The 17,470-nt window shown below is 44.8% G+C and overlaps 1 protein-coding gene across 7 annotated transcripts in view; it reads right to left on the bottom strand.

The window, feature by feature from the left end:
• The window catches only part of GABRA5 (gamma-aminobutyric acid type A receptor subunit alpha5), a 95,617-nt gene extending 79,208 nt beyond the window's left edge, over positions 1-16,409 (bottom strand). The window contains exons 1-4 of one of the 7 annotated variants that reach the window (XM_067029470.1): positions 16,112-16,403; positions 15,608-16,005; positions 13,936-13,995; positions 13,404-13,561 (exon numbers count right to left, since the gene is read on the bottom strand). In XM_067029470.1, coding sequence (XP_066885571.1) covers positions 13,404-13,489 — 86 coding nt within the window. In that variant the 5' untranslated portion in view covers positions 13,490-13,561; positions 13,936-13,995; positions 15,608-16,005; positions 16,112-16,403. Of the gene's footprint in view, positions 1-13,403; positions 13,562-13,935; positions 13,996-14,922; positions 16,006-16,111 lie in introns of those variants that run through there. The other 6 variants (XM_067029471.1, XM_067029474.1, XM_067029469.1 and 3 more) reach the window with 6 other exon arrangements.
• Positions 16,410-17,470: the final 1,061 nt, after the last annotated feature.

Raw genomic sequence — 17,470 nt, 5'->3', positions numbered from 1 at the left:
TCTTGAATAACCCTAATTCTTAAATAGCCAGCCAGAGAATGCTGGCTCTGGGCTGGTCGCCCATCAACCTTACATGATGCTCAAAATCCATCCCTCCCAGATTCTGAAGAGCTGTTTGTGTCAATAGTGTAGCCATTTTAAAGACATATTAGTCACTGCACATGGACTAGCAGAGCCTAACCCACTCAAAGGGTATTTCGGAAGTTTGGTTTAAACACAGAAAAACTGAGTCTTCGTTTTGTTAGTGAGTCAACTGCAATGGGCTATGCGGTGTTGGGGGGACATTAAAAACTTTATCCAATTTGAAAGTAAGATTGGTGTGCCCAAATTTCCCTGTATCCTTAATTGGGAGCATTTGTGCTATAAGCATTATGCCAGGACTGGAGCATATGGTGAAGGGACGACAGAGTCTGTGGGCTTCTCTACCATCAGCACTGCCAGCTGCCAGCACACTCGGCTCCAGCCAAAGCACAGGATGCAGGGAGCAGGAATTGTGAAGCCCAGGCTGAAAACCCTGGCTTTACGTGATGTCGCCTCAGAGCAGAGACTCAGGGAGCACAGTGTTCTGTGTGACCCAACATGTCAACTTACGATAAAACCCTGAGAAGACAGGCAGAACCTTCTAGGAGGTTCACAGGAAGAACAGTCTAGTTTGTACAATTCAGTGAAGTTATCCAGGCCTCAAAAGTGTATGTCGATGGAGCAGCTGGAAATGAGAAATGGCCCTGAGCAGATTTGGGCAAACCAAGGAAGTTATCTGGAGGGAAAAAAAGTCACAAGTCTAGAAGATGGTAACACACCTGAACATCATGGGTTCCACCTCAGGCATCCATCGCTGCTTTTTCAGAAGTGCAAATAGCAAGATATGTGTTATTACCAAGAACCTGACCTGCACATCTGGCTTGGCTTCAAGGGGAACTCAACCCAGCTGAGAGCCAGCTGTGGTCCCAAGAAGTCAGCACCCTTGGTACTTGGGAGAAGAACAGAGGGCTCCTGGGACCTCCCTGTAGTGCCTGACTGTGGGGCCCCACTGTGCTCATGTGCTTTCTCTTCCGTGAAGTGGCTGGAATGGACACTGAGCCCTGCCATCAGCAGGTGGATCTGAGGGCAGCACTGATGTGTACCTGCCCCACCCACTTCTCAAAAATTGGTCATTTTCACTGACTGCATCTAAACAGATCAACTCTCTAATGGCCTAAAGTGACTCCCTTTTGAATGAGACTCTATAAAGTTCTTTGGATCTAATTTTCCCATCACCATTAAAATGCATATTGTTGAAGCTCTAACAACCTAAAATTCAGTCCTGTTAGTATGGAGCACACAGACACATACTTTTATTACTCTGTGACTTAGTATTTAAAAATATTGAATTCCCTTTTCTCTGATATCTATTGTAGTTTCACACTTTAGAAAGACAAAGCACTCAGCCTTGAAGACCTAATGTCGGGACGAAGGGGCTTAACACTGTCCTCCAAGTTTATGAAAGAAAGTCTGTGCACACGCCCAGTTGAACAACTATTGCTCAAACTAAATCTGACCTCAATGTCCACTTTGCATGGTGCTCATAACTCTCACCAGTTTGGTTATTCAATTCTGGTCTTGGTCCAAGTGTCCAATTTTTGGAAGGTCCTCGTTGGCTCTTTAACTTAGAAGAGAGATGAGAGCATGCACACTAGTAGAAAAGGCTTATCACCTGTATGTGGAATCTAAAAAAGCCAACTCGTAGAAACAGAGTAGAATGGTGGTAACCAGGGACTGGGGGTGATGGAATTGGGGAGATGTTATTTAAGGTTACAAACTTGCAACTAGAAGGTAAATAAGTTCTGGGGATGTAAGGCGCAGCATAGTAATTATACTTAACAATACTGTGTTATAAACTTCAAAGTTACTAAGAGGCTAGATCTTAAGTGTTTCCGTCACAAAAAGGAAACGATAATTATGTGACATGATAGAGGTGTCAGCTAATGCTAAGGTGGTGATCATATTGCAATATATAAATGTATCAAATCAACACACCCTAAACTTACACAATGTTATATATCAATTATATCTCAATAAAAAATATAAAATAAAGTCACAATGAGAAAAAATAAAAGAAAAAACATACTTAAATATTTCAAGCACATTTTTAAAAACTATTATATCTGTTGTGAAAATGTTCTTAAATTATATTTGCTTTGAATAGCCTTGACTGTCCAGAGATAGGAACCATGGAGATGCCCACAGACCATGCAGTCCCAGTGCCTGTCTCCAGGAGAACTGCCTCCCGGACACCCTGGTACACTGCTCCACCACTGACTCAGACAAACACCATTCCACATGGCTCTGAATCCTGCTTCACAAATACCCAAATCATTGCCAAAAGCAATAGGATAGCATGCAACGTCTAAGATTTCCAAAGCTCTTCTTCCACTTTTTGGCCAAAATTTTAAAAAGAGTTCAAATATATCTACACCTATTTACACATAATTACACTTTTCTTACAGGAATTTCAATATCTGTCATCTTTTGCTGTAACTGCTTCTTCTATTTATCTGTGGACTTTTTTTTTTTTTTTTTTTAGAGAGGCCACGGCTGGGGATTTTCAGTGATTTCTTCTCTATTTTTACTGAAGGTAGGCGCTAGGAAGTAGGAAACGGTTTCTAAAAAAGTCCTGAAAATGCCTGTCGGGGCAGGAATAGAGGTTCCTTTCATGAACAATTGGGAAGTCCTCCTCAGTCCATAGATCCTCCTCAAAAACCATTCATCTGAAGCTCATTGTTACAAAATGCACCGTCTTCACTGCTACGGAGAGGAAGGCCCTTCCCTTACCACTGAAAGCAAATGACGTGCCAGCATACAGGAGACTCACAGAGGGGTCTGGTGAACTTGCTCATGCATATCAAGTTGTATAATCTTTACAGACTGCTTCTAATATACAGAGTGATTTCAGCTTGCTTTGTTCCATTTGGTCTAGGAAAACAAAGTAACACACAAAGAATGGGCTGTGCCCTCGGTGAGCAATTCCATGCAGTGAGCAAATCCATGAGTCCTCCAGGTGAAAACACAAGATGTCCTCAACCCTCTAAGGTACAGAAAGCAGGCTCCAGCTTGCCTCTTCACTGTTCTGAGTAAAACCAAAGAGCTCTGCTGGCCCTCAGGTAAGCTGTGAGTACACAGCTGCTTCCAGGATAAGCTGAAGGCTCTGATCTCGGGGGGAGCAGATTTTGTGAGCTGAGACTAGATCCGTTATTTCTGAGAATGACCTTAGATAAAGTAGAAATGCTTGAAAAATTTGGTGATTTCCCCTTCAGTATCAGGATTAATGAACTACGTTCTCTGAAAATATGAACTATTTCCTTATAGTTACTGCCTGTTTTCTACAAACACACGTCACATTTAGTCTATGAAACAGTTGCAATATTTTCAGATTGATGTTCCAGAAAAAGGATCATAAAGGAAATGTAGACCTAGCCATGCATGTTAAAACATCCTCATTTTTTATAGCTTCCTACCCAGGTACAGGTCTATACAAAAGGCACAAGGACTCAATCCCTAAACTTGAACTCTGAGCTCCATATTCCAGACTGAGGAAGGAAGGTGGTGGTTGTAACATGGGCAGTGATACAGGTGGGACAAGATGCTCAGGGGGTGGAAGGGCTTCCTAAAAAGTTATGAGTGGCTCCTGCCAGGCTTGAGGCTCTGGGTCTTTCAGAGACTTCTGATGAGGTGGAGTGGGGAACAGACAGCCATGAAGCGTGGTCCACTAATGGGTTTATTTCACCAGCAGAGTTTTCAGAACAATAAATGTGAATGACTTTAGAAAGGGTCAACTCTAGCAATTGTGCAAATTTCCCACTTGTCCCTGTGGTCTTACATCTGGTCTCTTCAAGGCATTTGATTCTGTGACTTCTGCATTAGCCTCTTCTGGGTTTCTAGACCCTAGAGACTCAGCTTTAATTCACCCAGGAGGAATAGGCACTGGTATTTTATAATGTCCCCAAGTGATCTTCATGTTCAGCCATGGGGGAGAGGTACTGTTCTAAGCCTGTATAGATTGGAAACAGAAAGGTTGCTCTCTGAGCCAATTGCCAGAGTAACTCCAAATGACCCCAGAGAGCGTCTCTTCTCTGTCACGTCTTCAGAGAGGCTGTTGGGTTGGGCCCAGTGCTTATCCCAGCAGCTCAGCTCAACAAAGGTATTATGGACATCAACCATGTGCCTGGTATTGTGGTGAGGACTGGTGGTATCAATGAGAAAGGTGGCATCCCCAACCTTGGGAACATAACTGCATCTAAAAGAATAGGCCATGTTCCCAGAGGATTTCTGTAGAACATGGTTGGTGCAGGAATCTTTGCAACATGCAGGGCATTCTACGTACCCAAAGGGGAGGGATCAAGCTTTGTATGGGGTCAGAGGAGAGGAAAGCAGACCTAAGCCCTCAATCATGAAGATCAGGTCTCAAGCCAAAGGAAGGGGTTGTGAGCAGTGGCACTAAGAAATTGGGAGGTTGGTATTGACATATACACACTATTATATATAAAACAGATAACTAATAAGGACCTACTATATAGAACAGGGAACTCTACTCAATACTCTGTAATGAACTATATGGGAAAAGAATCTAAAAGAGTGGATACATATATATAACTGATTCACTTTGTTGTACAGCAGAAACTAACACAACATTGTAAATCAACTATACTCCAATAAAAATTTTAAAAAAGAAAAGAAATACTGACATTTGCAGAGGGCACTTTGAACTCTGGTGAGAAGAGCCATGTGTGTGGCTCAAATCATGGCGCATTCATGTGACAAGCTCCACCTCTAGTATCTAGCCTGAAGGTGGTGGGAAACTCAGAGCATCTTAACAGGGGCATTTTCTTTTCTTGTGGCTCCCAGGGAACCTTGGGGATGATGGACTTAGAAGAGGCAAGACTGGAGGTGTAGAGACCCATTGCTCAGGTGATGACAGGGGGTAGAGGCGGGATGGATGAGGCCATCAGCAGGGTTTCTGACGGGGAGTCGGGGAGGAATGGGGAGGGAGGAGTCTGAATACAGCAGGGAAGGGATCCCAAGAGAACTGTCTCCAAAATCAGTTACGAACACAGGGTGAAACCTGCAGTAGAATCCATGCATTACTCTGAAAGAGGAGTGAGCAAAGAGTTGTACTGGTAGTCAAATCTGAGTCTTTTTCTTTTTGAGGAAATTTTACTCCAATGTATCTTTTCTATCAGTATTACAATCTCTACTAGTAATAATAACACTATGAGGTAGAGTCCATCTTTAAAGGTGCTTCATTTTACCAAGTGATGCCTGATGAAGTCTCATTTCAGTAAAGGGTTCAAGTTCAAGTTCAAGTTCAAGTTATGTCATCCTTTCTGGGGAAGAAAAATCTTTTGTCCTGTACCACAAATGGTGCTATTGATGGCAACGTGTGATGCATTTCTTGTGATGTTATCTCTGCTTATGCTGACAGCCATTTTTTGATTTCCATAAAATAGGATAGGTAATTGCATCTGCAGACCAACTTTAATGTGGACTTACTTTGGGACTGGAACAGAATTGCTTTTAGGGCTTCCCTGGTGGCTCAGTGGTTGAGAGTCCACCTGCCAATGCAGGGGACACGGGTTCGTGCCCCAGTCCGGGAAAGATCCCACATGCCATGGAGCGCCTGGGCCTGTGAGCTATGGCCGCTAAGCCTGCGCGTCCAGAGCCTGTGCTCCGCAACGGTAGAGGCCACAACAGTGAGAGGCGTACCGCAAAATAAAAAAAGAATTGCTTTTAAGCAACAGCTTATCTATTTTCTTGAATTGCATTTTTTTCTGCATTTTTTCTTCAGTATTTAATTACTTTTGAGAAATGTATCTTCAGCTTGTTTGCTTGTTACTTTAAGCTCACTAAATAAGTACCTCTAAATGGCATGGTTTTGTGATGTTTTCTTCAAATTTCCATTGCACGTCACTTTAGCTAACCATGTTAAAAAATATGTAAAATTTTTTAAAAAACCAAACATGGTGGATATAGCCAGACATGAAAGTCAACCCCGAGTTTCCAAATAAGAGTTGTTTCCTCTTATGGTGGAAAACATGGATTGACATGTGTGCTTTATGTGGATAAAGTCATAGCCATAAAACATTATTCCAGAACTCTTAGATGGTGCCCCTGTCAAAGGTGCCCCGGTCCTGCCTGTCAGCTCCCTAGACAGTGCTCAAGTCCACCCTACCCCTGTCTGTCACCCTCCATGTAGACGCTCCACTCCTGTCCCCAACCACTGCAGCCTGGTTCAGAATCCTACCACCTGCAAGGTGCAACCCAGGTCCCGGTCTTGCAGGCCACACCCCCTTCAGCTGACTCTGCCCACTTCCCTAGACTCAGCCCCTTCCCTCCCCCCAGCCACACTGGGTGCCCCACATATATGATTATAAAGCACGTGAATCATACTGGTGCTTATCACACACGGTTTCCCTCCCCCCAACCATTCCTATCAGTAATTACATCAGGTCTTTAAAAGTCTTTCATTCACCCTATATGCCCTCCCAGCTATTGTTCCATCCTTAGCCTCTCTTCTCATCAAAACTCACTGGAGTTTTCTACTCAAAGGTCTCTGCTGTCTCTCCGCCCTTCTCTTGCCCCACTCCACTTGGGCTTTGCCCAACTGCCTCCCAGTGAAAGCTCTCTTCTGGCTGCTCGTCCACGCTGCCAAACCCGAAGGTCCAGTCTCAGCCCTCAGCTGACCACGTCGTTCTTACAACACTTCTCCACTCAGTCGCAGGACATGACTCTCTTTCTTCTTCTTATCTTCACTGGCCTCTTCTCCTCAGTCTTGCTTGCCCGCTTCTTACCTTCCTGACATTAAACCCTGGCGTGTTCCAGGGCTGTCCAGGGACCCTTTTCCAGTCTACACTCAATATCTGATTGATCTCATTCAATCTAATGGCTTTAAATGTCTCTCTCAAGTTCATGTCTCCAACCCCAATCTCTTTCTCTCTGACTCCGGAGCTGTATGTCCAACAGCCTGCCTGGCCACTTGGATATCTAACAAGCATCTCACAGGTCCAAGACTACACTCATGATTCTCTACAGCCTCTTCTCCTACTGTCCCCACCAGCTCAACAACAGCCAATCGAACCCATCACGTTTCCAGGTCAAGCACTGGGGAGATCATCCCTGACTCCTCTTCTTTCACGTTCACATCAGCCCATCAACAGATCCTGCTGACCGAAATGCCCCTCCCCTGGGTCGTTGCATTTGCCTCTTAACTTCCTCCCTGGTCCCTCCTTTACTAAGCCTCCCCACCTTAGACTCATAGTGTATTCTCCACTAGGCAGCCAGAGTCAGCTTTAACGTTTGTCATTCTATGGTCACATCTCAATGGGCTCATATTTCACTCTTCAACAGCCAACTGCTCGTCCGGATACTACCTAGCATGGCCTACAAGGTCCTTCATGATCTGACCCTCCCAACTGCTTCTCTGGTCCTGCCTCCCACCAACCTTCCCCTTCCTCACGCTGCTTCCTCATCACCCTGCATCTGCTGCTTCTCTCACCTGTCCAATCATCTCCATGAGGGGCACTGCTCACATGCTCACTTTCTCTGGACATCTGCTTGAGCACTTCTCTCCAGCACACTCACTACCTCCTACTCTTATCACTCTTCTCAGCAATCCTTGTGACCCAACTGATAAGTACGTGTTCACTGCACACTAGAAGGAGTCCTCCTGGAAGGCAGGCTCTACTCTGCCCACCACAGAGTCTCAGCACCTAGAATGGTGCCTGGCACGTAGGAAGGACTCAATAAACACTGATGCAGCCACAGGGCACCATACTGCAGGATGCCCACATCTTGATCCCCAGAACCTGTGACTGTGAATGTGCTCCCTCACATGGCAAGGGAGACTCCGCTGACATAACTTTGCCATGCCCACCCCATGGGTCTAGTAAACCTCAGGGTCTCCTGGTCACAACACCCAGGACAGCTAGCCTGGACTTAGCACTCCCTTCCTACCTGGCCATGTTTCAGCATTTAGCACTCATTCAGCAATTTATCCTTCTCATCAACCCTGTGACATAGGATCCATTATTAACTCCACCTGGAGATTAGGAAACTGAGTTGCAGGCAGGCTTAGTAATTCTGCTGCCACACAGAGCAGCTTCACTGTCCTCTGTCAAAATGACACCTACATCCCTGAAATAGGAACCAAATTGATTATGGAGTGATGGCCCAATTTTTTGTTGTTGTTAAAACTGAAAATGAACTGGTCCTGGGTTTCATTTATTTTTAGATTTGCCTTTTGATCTTGAAATCAATTGTTAAATAAATACAAATAAAACAGAATTTTCAATGAACTGCTAAAGCCAGTTTCATAGTATATCTTAATTTTCCTATAATATGGTTCCCTCTCTATAACATTATATTTCATAGTACATATTTTGTATTTGATTTTATTCAGGCTACGATAAACCAACGATCTTTAGAGCAGTGTTATTTGAGTTCTAGGTTAGGACATTTCAAAGTACAGATTTTCCCCCATTCTATTCCGTTTCGTTGCACCTTAAATATCCAGACATTCTGGAAAAGGTCCTGCATGGAGGGTGCTAGCCCAGGCCCTGAGCCTGGAGATGGATCCTGACTTTTCCACTTTCCAATGATGAAACTTAGACATGTTTCTCTGTGTTCTATTGCCTGAACTCTTTTCACCTACAAAGTGAAGGTTTTGTGGAAATTAAACAGTACATTTTTTTGAAAATGCATTCTGGAAATGGAAGGAGAAATACTCATGTAAATTATTGTTGGTGCCACCATAGTTCTATGATAAGATTTTTCTACTTTTGATTCTAATATTTTCCTTTGAAATTTCATACCAATTAAAATATGCATGTTATGCAATTGCACCTTTGTAAAAATCCAAAAGCCCATATTCTCCTTCTCCCCTTGAACCAAGCCAGTGACTCATCTTGGAGCTGATGGCCAGACAGGGCCGGCTGGGTCGACTCTGGCTGACTGTCCTTCTAAGCTTTGTCTTAGATCACTGCCTGTTGGCATGATAAATCTGCTAAGAGTTTCTTCTATAAAGTGTGTAATTTGGAAGTATTTTCTTTTTGTGCCTTAAAAACTATTGGGCATTACTCTAGCAGGATCTTAGTCACCTAAAATGTTTCCTATATGTGAGATCTCTGGCCATCTCTGCAACCTCCACTTAGACGCCCCCTCACCTGTGTGTGTCCTAACTGCTTCACAGAACTTCTCTGTGTTTTTATAATTCTTACAATGACTTTTTGTCCTGGGTCTCATGAACCAGCAGCTACAGGCAGGAAGAACTTGCCATCTGGGGATTCACAAGAGAGAACTTGCCATTTAAAAAGACATTGTGAGTACTTAAATGACTCAGAGAGAGTATACTTTCTGCTCTAGTTAAAAGAAGAGAAATGTTCTTGAGAATGTGTATGAACAAGCCCTCTTCATGAAACCAAAGGTCCCGGTTAGCACACTTGTGTAGACAGATAAAAAAGAACCTTATCTGTTCCTGTTCTTAAGCTACTTCTACAAGAATCTGCCTATAATTGCCAATTATAAAATACTGTTTTCCAAAGTCTATTTGAATTGTAGCTCCCATGTGATAAAATTCTAATGCATTTTTAATTTTCCAATAGATAAACCTCTAAAAAATGTTTAATACTATTAAATGAATGGAATCAGATTTTACCTTATCATTGAGTTGATAATCCTCAAATTTATCTTAAAATTATCACTGGTCAGTCAAGTCTGATAAAGTATGATTTTTCAAATGATGATAAACTAATTCCAGATTAAATTTAATATTATGTATTTTGACATTACATTGATTCAGACATTGTTTCTGTGCTAGTTTTTTTTTTACCATGTACATTTGATTACTGGTCTCATTAAAATAATTATAATGCCTCAAATTAAACCATGTCTCTAAACGTGACATTGCATAAGGCTGACAGTCAAGTAGGCCTCTGTTCTGTTATACACTTGACTCATGCTCTGTTATATAACTTAAAACTAACAGAAGAATTACAGAGGCTACTGAAAATGAGCTACTGGTGGCTCTGATCAAATTTAGAAAATAAAAGGGAGAAGAAGGAGAAGAAATGAGCCTCATATATTTTCAAAGCAATTTCACATTATCTTATATAATCACCAAATACATTTTACTTATCACATTTATAAATTTCCTGATTGCCAAATCCACATGCTTTTCAAAAACACTGGGTATAACTTTGTACTGCACAAAAGCACACGTGTACTTGCCTCTTTCCTTCTGCTCCCTGACTGGTTTCCTGTCTCCCTCCTAACCTTCCACCAGTTGTCTGGTTTCCTTTACGTATTTACAGGCATCTGCATTTCTCTTGTCCCACAATGTTCAAATTAAGGCCTTACATGCTTTCCTGTTCACCTTTCTTTTTTTTTTTTTTTTTTTTGCAATACGCGGGCCTCTCACTGCCGTGGCCTCTCCCGTTGCGGAGCACAGGCTCCGGACGCGCAGGCTCAGCGGCCATGGCTCACGGGCCCAGCCGCTCCGCGGCACGTGGGATCCTCCCGGACCAGGGCATGAACCCGCGTCTCCTGCATCGGCAGGCGGATTCTCAACCACTGCGCCACCAGGGAAGCCCCACCTTTCTTTAGAACCAAATCACATAAACTCTTTGAGGGGAATAACAGAGCTTACCCAAACTCTTTTTTTCCTGTAATTTCAGAATGGAAAACTCTCTCTACTCCAATGCAGAGAATACCTTTCAAAATTATGTCCCCTTCCTCTATACATCAGTCTGACTTAGACCTTCCCTGCAAACCACGTGAAATCAAGAGGGGAGCCTCAGGACCACCAGGCAGGTTCACTCTGAGGAGGGCTGAGGACGAACTCCAGCATGACCGGCTTGGCGAACTTCCCCACTTAGCCATCCTTTACTCTTGCCTTCCCGACCATAAGACAGGGCTAATGATGCTTAGCTCATAAGGCTCCTCCTAGGGTTTATCTAAAACAGACAACATAACAAATAGGCACTCCATATTGCGATAGCTATTATTTTGTCAAGATTTTAAGCCAAATAAGTGTTCTGAAACTTTCTTTGCAATTTGACAAAATTACTCTTAAGTTCATTTATAGTAATAAGCAAGTGAAAGGAGCCTTGTATAAGAAGGGAAATAAATAGGGACTTGTGCCCCCAGATGTAATGATGTCTTCTGTTGAAAACCACACCCTGCTGGGCTTCCTGCTTTGCTGCAGATCCTGGTCCTCAGAAGCAACTGGACATGTAGGACCAAGAGCTAAAAGTACTCAGGGGAGCTGACGTAAAATCCCACTTACAGGAAGATCTTCTAATAGACATGATCTCAAATACTTAAAACAGTTGTAAGGCAAATATGTTCCCTGTAGGAAAATGGCAATAACAGCACAATCGGAAACAATGTAACGCCCCAAATTAGGGAAGTAGCCCATGATGAAGCATTCACGCACTGTAATAATATTCATCCATTTTAAATCATACATTTCAAAGAGCTTGTAGTAACAAAGTATTGGCATGAAGAAAGCACAAAAACACAAAACTGAAGGCACAGTATGATCCCAACTGTATAAAGCTAGGCATAGAAGCAAGGGGAAGAAAACACACCAAAATATGAAGAATGATTGTTTTTGTGTGGTGGAATTAAGGATGTTTTTCTTTTTCACATACTATTCTGTGTCTCACGCATTTTCTGCAGTCAGTAGGTATCATTTTGCGATGGACTATTGACCTTATATCTAACAGATTCAAAACTTCTCCAACAGCTAATTCTCTAGGGAGACTGAGGGGTATTCTACCACTTGCTCTGTATTAGCTTCTAGAAACTAACAGATATATCTCTGTTTTGAAGATGACCTCAGAAAGCCATCAAATTAAATAAGAAATAAAGTATAGCTGCATCTAATGGCTAAACTCAGTATGCACATTCCTTTATATTTCAGACTTTCATCCACCAGAGAGTATAATACCTTCGTGACTACAGAACGCAGATTCACAAAAATATATCTGACCAAAATCTTAGGAAAAAATACATGTTCTCAATCCTAGCCTATTTGTTACCTCTGAAATACTGCTAAATATATGTGATATATATAGTAAGCAAATTAACTACCTAATGTATTAACTTGGAAATTTAAATATTGTGTATGATTTCACTTCTGAACACACTTCTCATGCAGAGATATGTAGGAACATCATGGTTAAATCCTATAAGGTTTAGCAGCAGGAAGAGCCCTTGGAAAGGAAGACATTCACTGCACAGATAAGGAAACCAAAGGCACAGGTAGGGAAATACCCACTCAAGACAAGCAGCAAGGCAAGAATAACAACCAATGCTCTTTCCCAAGGGAATACCCAGAATGGCTAAGAGGCACGTCCCACAGGCATGGTTAGTGTGCACATTCCTCACAATGCTGAGGGCTGGACAAGTCCCTGACGGACCTGGTACACAGCTCCACTGCCGTCACGTACCAGCCACACACCTGGGGATGGTCACAAGCCTCTCTCTCTCTCTCTGTTTCCTCCTCTGTACACACCTGGCAATGTCAAAAGAACAGAAAATGTCCAGAGGACAAAGAGAGAAGGTCATGGACTTGGAAGGGTCCTTCTTCCTGCCAACTAGTAGGGATCTGTTGCAGATTCACTGTGCCCTGAAGATCCCTCCATGTTTCACACAAGTGCAACCTCCACAGCTGATTTTCACAGAAGGGGTGCTTGGCGACTTTTGTCCTAAAATTTAACTTCTTAATTATACTCCACCAACTTCAAGTGACAATCCTTTTGATCAGCCAGAACAATTTGGGGAAAAAGAGGAAAGGAACTGATAACGCCAAATGCCTGGGTGTCCTGCAGATCTTCAGGCACATGTCGTTTCTAATATCTGCCTCTGCATTCAGATGGCCTCAGTTCAAGGCCTATGGCTCAAGCCTGGACCACTGCAAGTCCTTGTCAGTGCTGCCTAGTGTGGGCCGGTCTTTAAAGGCAAATTCCTTTGCATAATGCACCAAGGAGGGCAATCAGAATGTTGATCATTGTCTTGTCTAACAAGCAATAAATGTCCTTTATTCAGGTCAACTTCTGAATCGTGCTTTAACCTGAGTGGGAGGAAACACAGCCGACACTGAAACCATCTTCCACTGTTGAAAACATAATCTGCCTCTTTTCTCTGACTCACTTCAGAAACCCCACACTTGGAATAAAGGAATAAAGTGCCTTTATTCCAAGTGCCTTGCTCAGAAATAAAGTGTGGGGTAGGGCAAGGACTCTTTTATTTATTTACAACAAGTTCAAAGGTGTGGGACTGCAAAGGTGGCTAATATACTGCTCAGCAAAGTTTCTGAAAGGCACTTGTGCCCCGAAAATTGTAAAATCAAAGCATAGATGATAACTTACCCAAAGTGACTGGCTAAATTCATGGAAATACAAAACAGAAGGAGGTTTTTGATCATGATAAAGCTAGAGAACATTCCATTGTCCATTCCCAATAAGAATAATAGCTGAAGCAGATGAATTTGGAAGAATAACTTCCTTTCTCAACCTTGATCTTGAAGCTGAAAGGGGGAAAAATATATAAACATGAATGTTTCTGTGACGCAGTTCCTGGAATCAAATCACACTGCTAACACACACAGTTCAGAAAGAAAGGAGCCTGGCTGTCCTTGTCCAGCATGGCTCCACATCAGGAGTTATCTGTGTTCACTGGTCTTTTAATTGGGGCATAAAAAGAAATTACAGTAGGCTTAATTTTCACTTTTACTCAAGGTGCAGAATCATTCCCCTAATTTATTTTTTCCCATGCCTCAAATACTTTGTTTTATTTTTACCATGTTATCAAATGACCCATTAGTCCTATTATTAGATTCAATGCCTGAAGTTATCTAACTGTATTTTGCATCTGTCAAATCCACAAGTGGAATACTTTTACCTTTCTGAAATATCTGCCACGCGTTCAAAGTCAGCAAGCTACTCCTTGTTCTGCAAGGTGCTGAGAGAAAGTATGTGGAAAGAGGGGGGGGAAAGGCACATTTAAGAAACAGGTCTTCTACAAGATCATGATATTATAAGAACTGCTTATAAGGGAGGGTTGCCACTTTCTCAGCAATCTGTCCCCATGACTGAAAAACTTAATAATCACTGCATTTGGGAAAGTCTCTTGGCTCTGGGCTCTGTGCTGGGCCCTAATTAATGCATTTGAAATCCAAGCAGGCACAATCCCTAGGCTCTGCAACTAACCTTAGCGAAGGCATATATTTCTCAATATGCGCATAACGCAAATAGATGCACATTCTATAGGAGCACCGCGTGCTCAAAAGAAACATTTTCCCGAGGCGACCCCAGGCCAACTCCGGAAAAGGGAAACACACAACAGGTACTTCCACCTCAGAATCCAAGGCCCTCAAGTCGAGAAAGGCAGGGCGGGGGTCGCCTGGGCGCGTCCTGAGGCTTGTCGCCAAACCCGGGCCAGAGTCCCGGCGGCGAGCAGGCGGCACTGCATGCGGGAAACCGTGGCGGCGCCTCCTGCTGCCCTCAGCCCGGAGCCGGGACCCCCAAAGAGAGGCTGCGCTCCCACGGTCCCGGGACCGCCGCGGGGGCTCGCGGGAGCTGGTGGGCGCGGGGGCGGCACTGCGGAGGCAAAGCCTCCTCCGGCTTGGTGCCCGCGGCCCGGCAGAGTCGGCCTCCTGCCCGGTCCGCAGCGGCGCGCCCAGCGCCAAACGCTCGCCGACCCTCCCCGGCTAGCTTCTGGCCCCAGCAGACCTGCCCGGCTCCTGCCCGGAGTCCGAGCGGAGCGTCCTGCCGGGCGGCGCTTTCTTTCTCGGAGAGGAGTGCGCGGTGCAGTGCCGGCTTGGTATCCCCCGGCCTCCAGCAGCCCGCGCGACCCGCCCGCGCCCCCCGCCGCCGAGCCGGCTCCCACCCTGCAGGAAGCTCCTGGACGCCGCGCTCCTCGAAGGCCTGGGGCCGACGGGGCCCTCCGGATGGGCGATCTCGCCTGTCGGCTACTGTGACGGCGGCGGATGCCTCACGCCCCAGTTCCTACCGGCCAGCCCGTGGGCACTGAGCCCTGGTGCCCCGTCCCGCGGGGCTGCGCCGCTCTGGACCCCCCTGACCCCCCGCGCTGGCTATGCCTCCGCAGTCGCCGGGGGAAAGTTTGCGCTCCCGGCCGCCCGTGGCTCCCCGCCTGTCTCCACCTGCCTTCCCAAGCCACGCAGCCTCGAGGATAGGGGTGCGGACTGAGCCGGAGCCGCCCGTCCTCTCGCCCTCGCCCGCAGCTTCTTACCCCATTTCCCCGGTCCCGCGCGCCCGGGCTTACCCTGCGCGCCGGCCCGGGAAGGCAAGCCGTCGGCGAGGGTGCATCCTCCTCCTCCTCCGCCTGCTCTCAACCGGCTGGCAGGAGCGGAAGGCCAGTGCGGCGTCACCGCCCCATGCCGCCAGCGCGAACTTCCCCAGTCCTCTCGGGCCGAAAGGCTCCGGTGCCCCCCGCGCTCCTGCCGCCGCCCTGCGGCTCCGCTCCGCGACCGAGGCCGCGCTCTGCCCTGCTGCAGATATTCCCCCCCTACCCCACCCCCCGGGTCCCAGTGCACTCGCGCGCTCGCTCTCACCTCTCCCGAGCGCCACATGTCGTCTCCGGCTTTGGGGAACGTTCCTCTGCAGAGGCGCTCCGGTAGAGGCCGCCAGACTCTCACCAAATGCGCCCTCGCCTCGGGCCGGCTCAGCGGAGGGGGAGGGCTCCGGGTCCGCGGCTGGACCAGGTTTGGGATAGGCCACATTTCCGATGAAGTTTCTTGGTAGCCTGCGGGAGAATATCTATGCCTCCTGTAATAAGCACTGGTCCCTCTTTTCAGAGCTGAGATGGAAAGGGAGTGTCAGCAGGCAGCCGCCGAAGGCCGTTTCTCCGAGAGCTTTCCTGTTCCAGGGCCAGCCCTGAACACCTTACTGGCCTGGCCTCAGCCTTCCCTCTGTCCTCCACGCAGGCCTCTGTGTCCGCATCTGCTCTTCGCTTTAGAAAGAAGCTAGCTTGTGAGGCTACTTTTTAAAATCTGTAATTCATCGAAACGGGAAGGAAAGTCAGAGTAAAATTGGATTAATTAGAATTAAACACTTACCTAATTGCAGTATACATTTGGGCGTTTTAGGAAGTTCCCTTTCTGGACAAGAAGCCGCCTTGTCAGTAGCAAGGGGCCCTGGGGTCTGCAGACCTGAGAACGGGTCTGGAGTGCGGACACTGGTGCAGGGCACTGCCTCCTGCACCCACGCACATGTGAGATTTCATTATTGGGATCGTGTCTGTCTCTGCTGCAGTGTGCCCACTCCGAGAGGTGAGGCTGGCACTAACGACGCCTGGGAGAATAGGGGTGCAAAAGCAAGCACAGTCCTGGTTTTAAGATGGCAGCATCTGGTTTCCTCAGGAGGCGGCTGCCTCTTGGCTATGAGAACACCCAGGGGGAGATGTTCAAGATTTAAAGTAAAACCAGCAAGAACATGATGGGCAGTGTACTATTATTTCCACATCTTTTGTGACACTGAGTTGTTTACAATCACTTTTAACAGAATAATTGTGAGAAAGGCAAATTTCTAACTCCCCCCCCCGAAAATATCTTTTATCTTTCAGTGTATGAAGTCACTCTGTTCTTCAGTTATGTTTAATGCCATGTATTCCAAATCTAAGCTAACTGCTGGCACTTTTGCACTTTCCAAAAATTCTAAGATTTTCCAAAAATAACAACTTGTAAATATACTTTAGGAGCAGGACATAAAAATACATAAATATTGCAAATATAAGGAAGTGTTATTCTGAATATATAATTAGTCACAGTATTAAATAACTCAGATTCTAGTGGTTCTGTATGAAATATAAATTAGGTAAGACGCTCATTTGAAAGGCTTTTCTGATTCTAAAATGAATAAATTGAACACAGGCATTTCTTTATTTTATAACTTCTCAAAAGTCATATCACTAAGATAAAGTTCATTGACAGTCAAAATCATTAAATTAAAAACAATCAGAATCAATAAAATTTACCCTACTAAGTGTTAGAATTCTAGGTTTGGAGATACCAGTGACAGCTACTCTTTTCCCAGGATAAGGCAAATCAAAGAGTTCAAATAATTAGTGAATTTAAAGCTTTAGAGATTACCAAAGTCATTCAGTAATTTTTGCAAAAAAAAAATGTACATAAACCAGGGATTATTTTGGATTAGTGAGAGTTGCAGATACTAATTTTTAACAATATTATTTTAATCAATGAAATCAACTGTAGGAGAATTTATGTTCTTTTGATGAATTATTTTTTAAATTTCCATGTTTTTCCTATTAGTTTAATTTCACTGCATATTATTGAATATACAGAAACTATGTTTACTAAGAGCTAATCTTTAAAATTGTATTTAAGCATGTGGCTTAAATATTTACCTTCTCCCTGAGATGAAATGGTAACTCAGTCTCTCCATATTTATGAACATAT

Source organism: Kogia breviceps, chromosome 3 (assembly GCF_026419965.1).
Source record: "Kogia breviceps isolate mKogBre1 chromosome 3, mKogBre1 haplotype 1, whole genome shotgun sequence".
Lineage (NCBI taxonomy): Eukaryota > Metazoa > Chordata > Mammalia > Artiodactyla > Physeteridae > Kogia > Kogia breviceps.
Note: the sequence above shows the minus strand (reverse complement) of the source record. Positions and strands in the feature narration are given on the sequence as shown.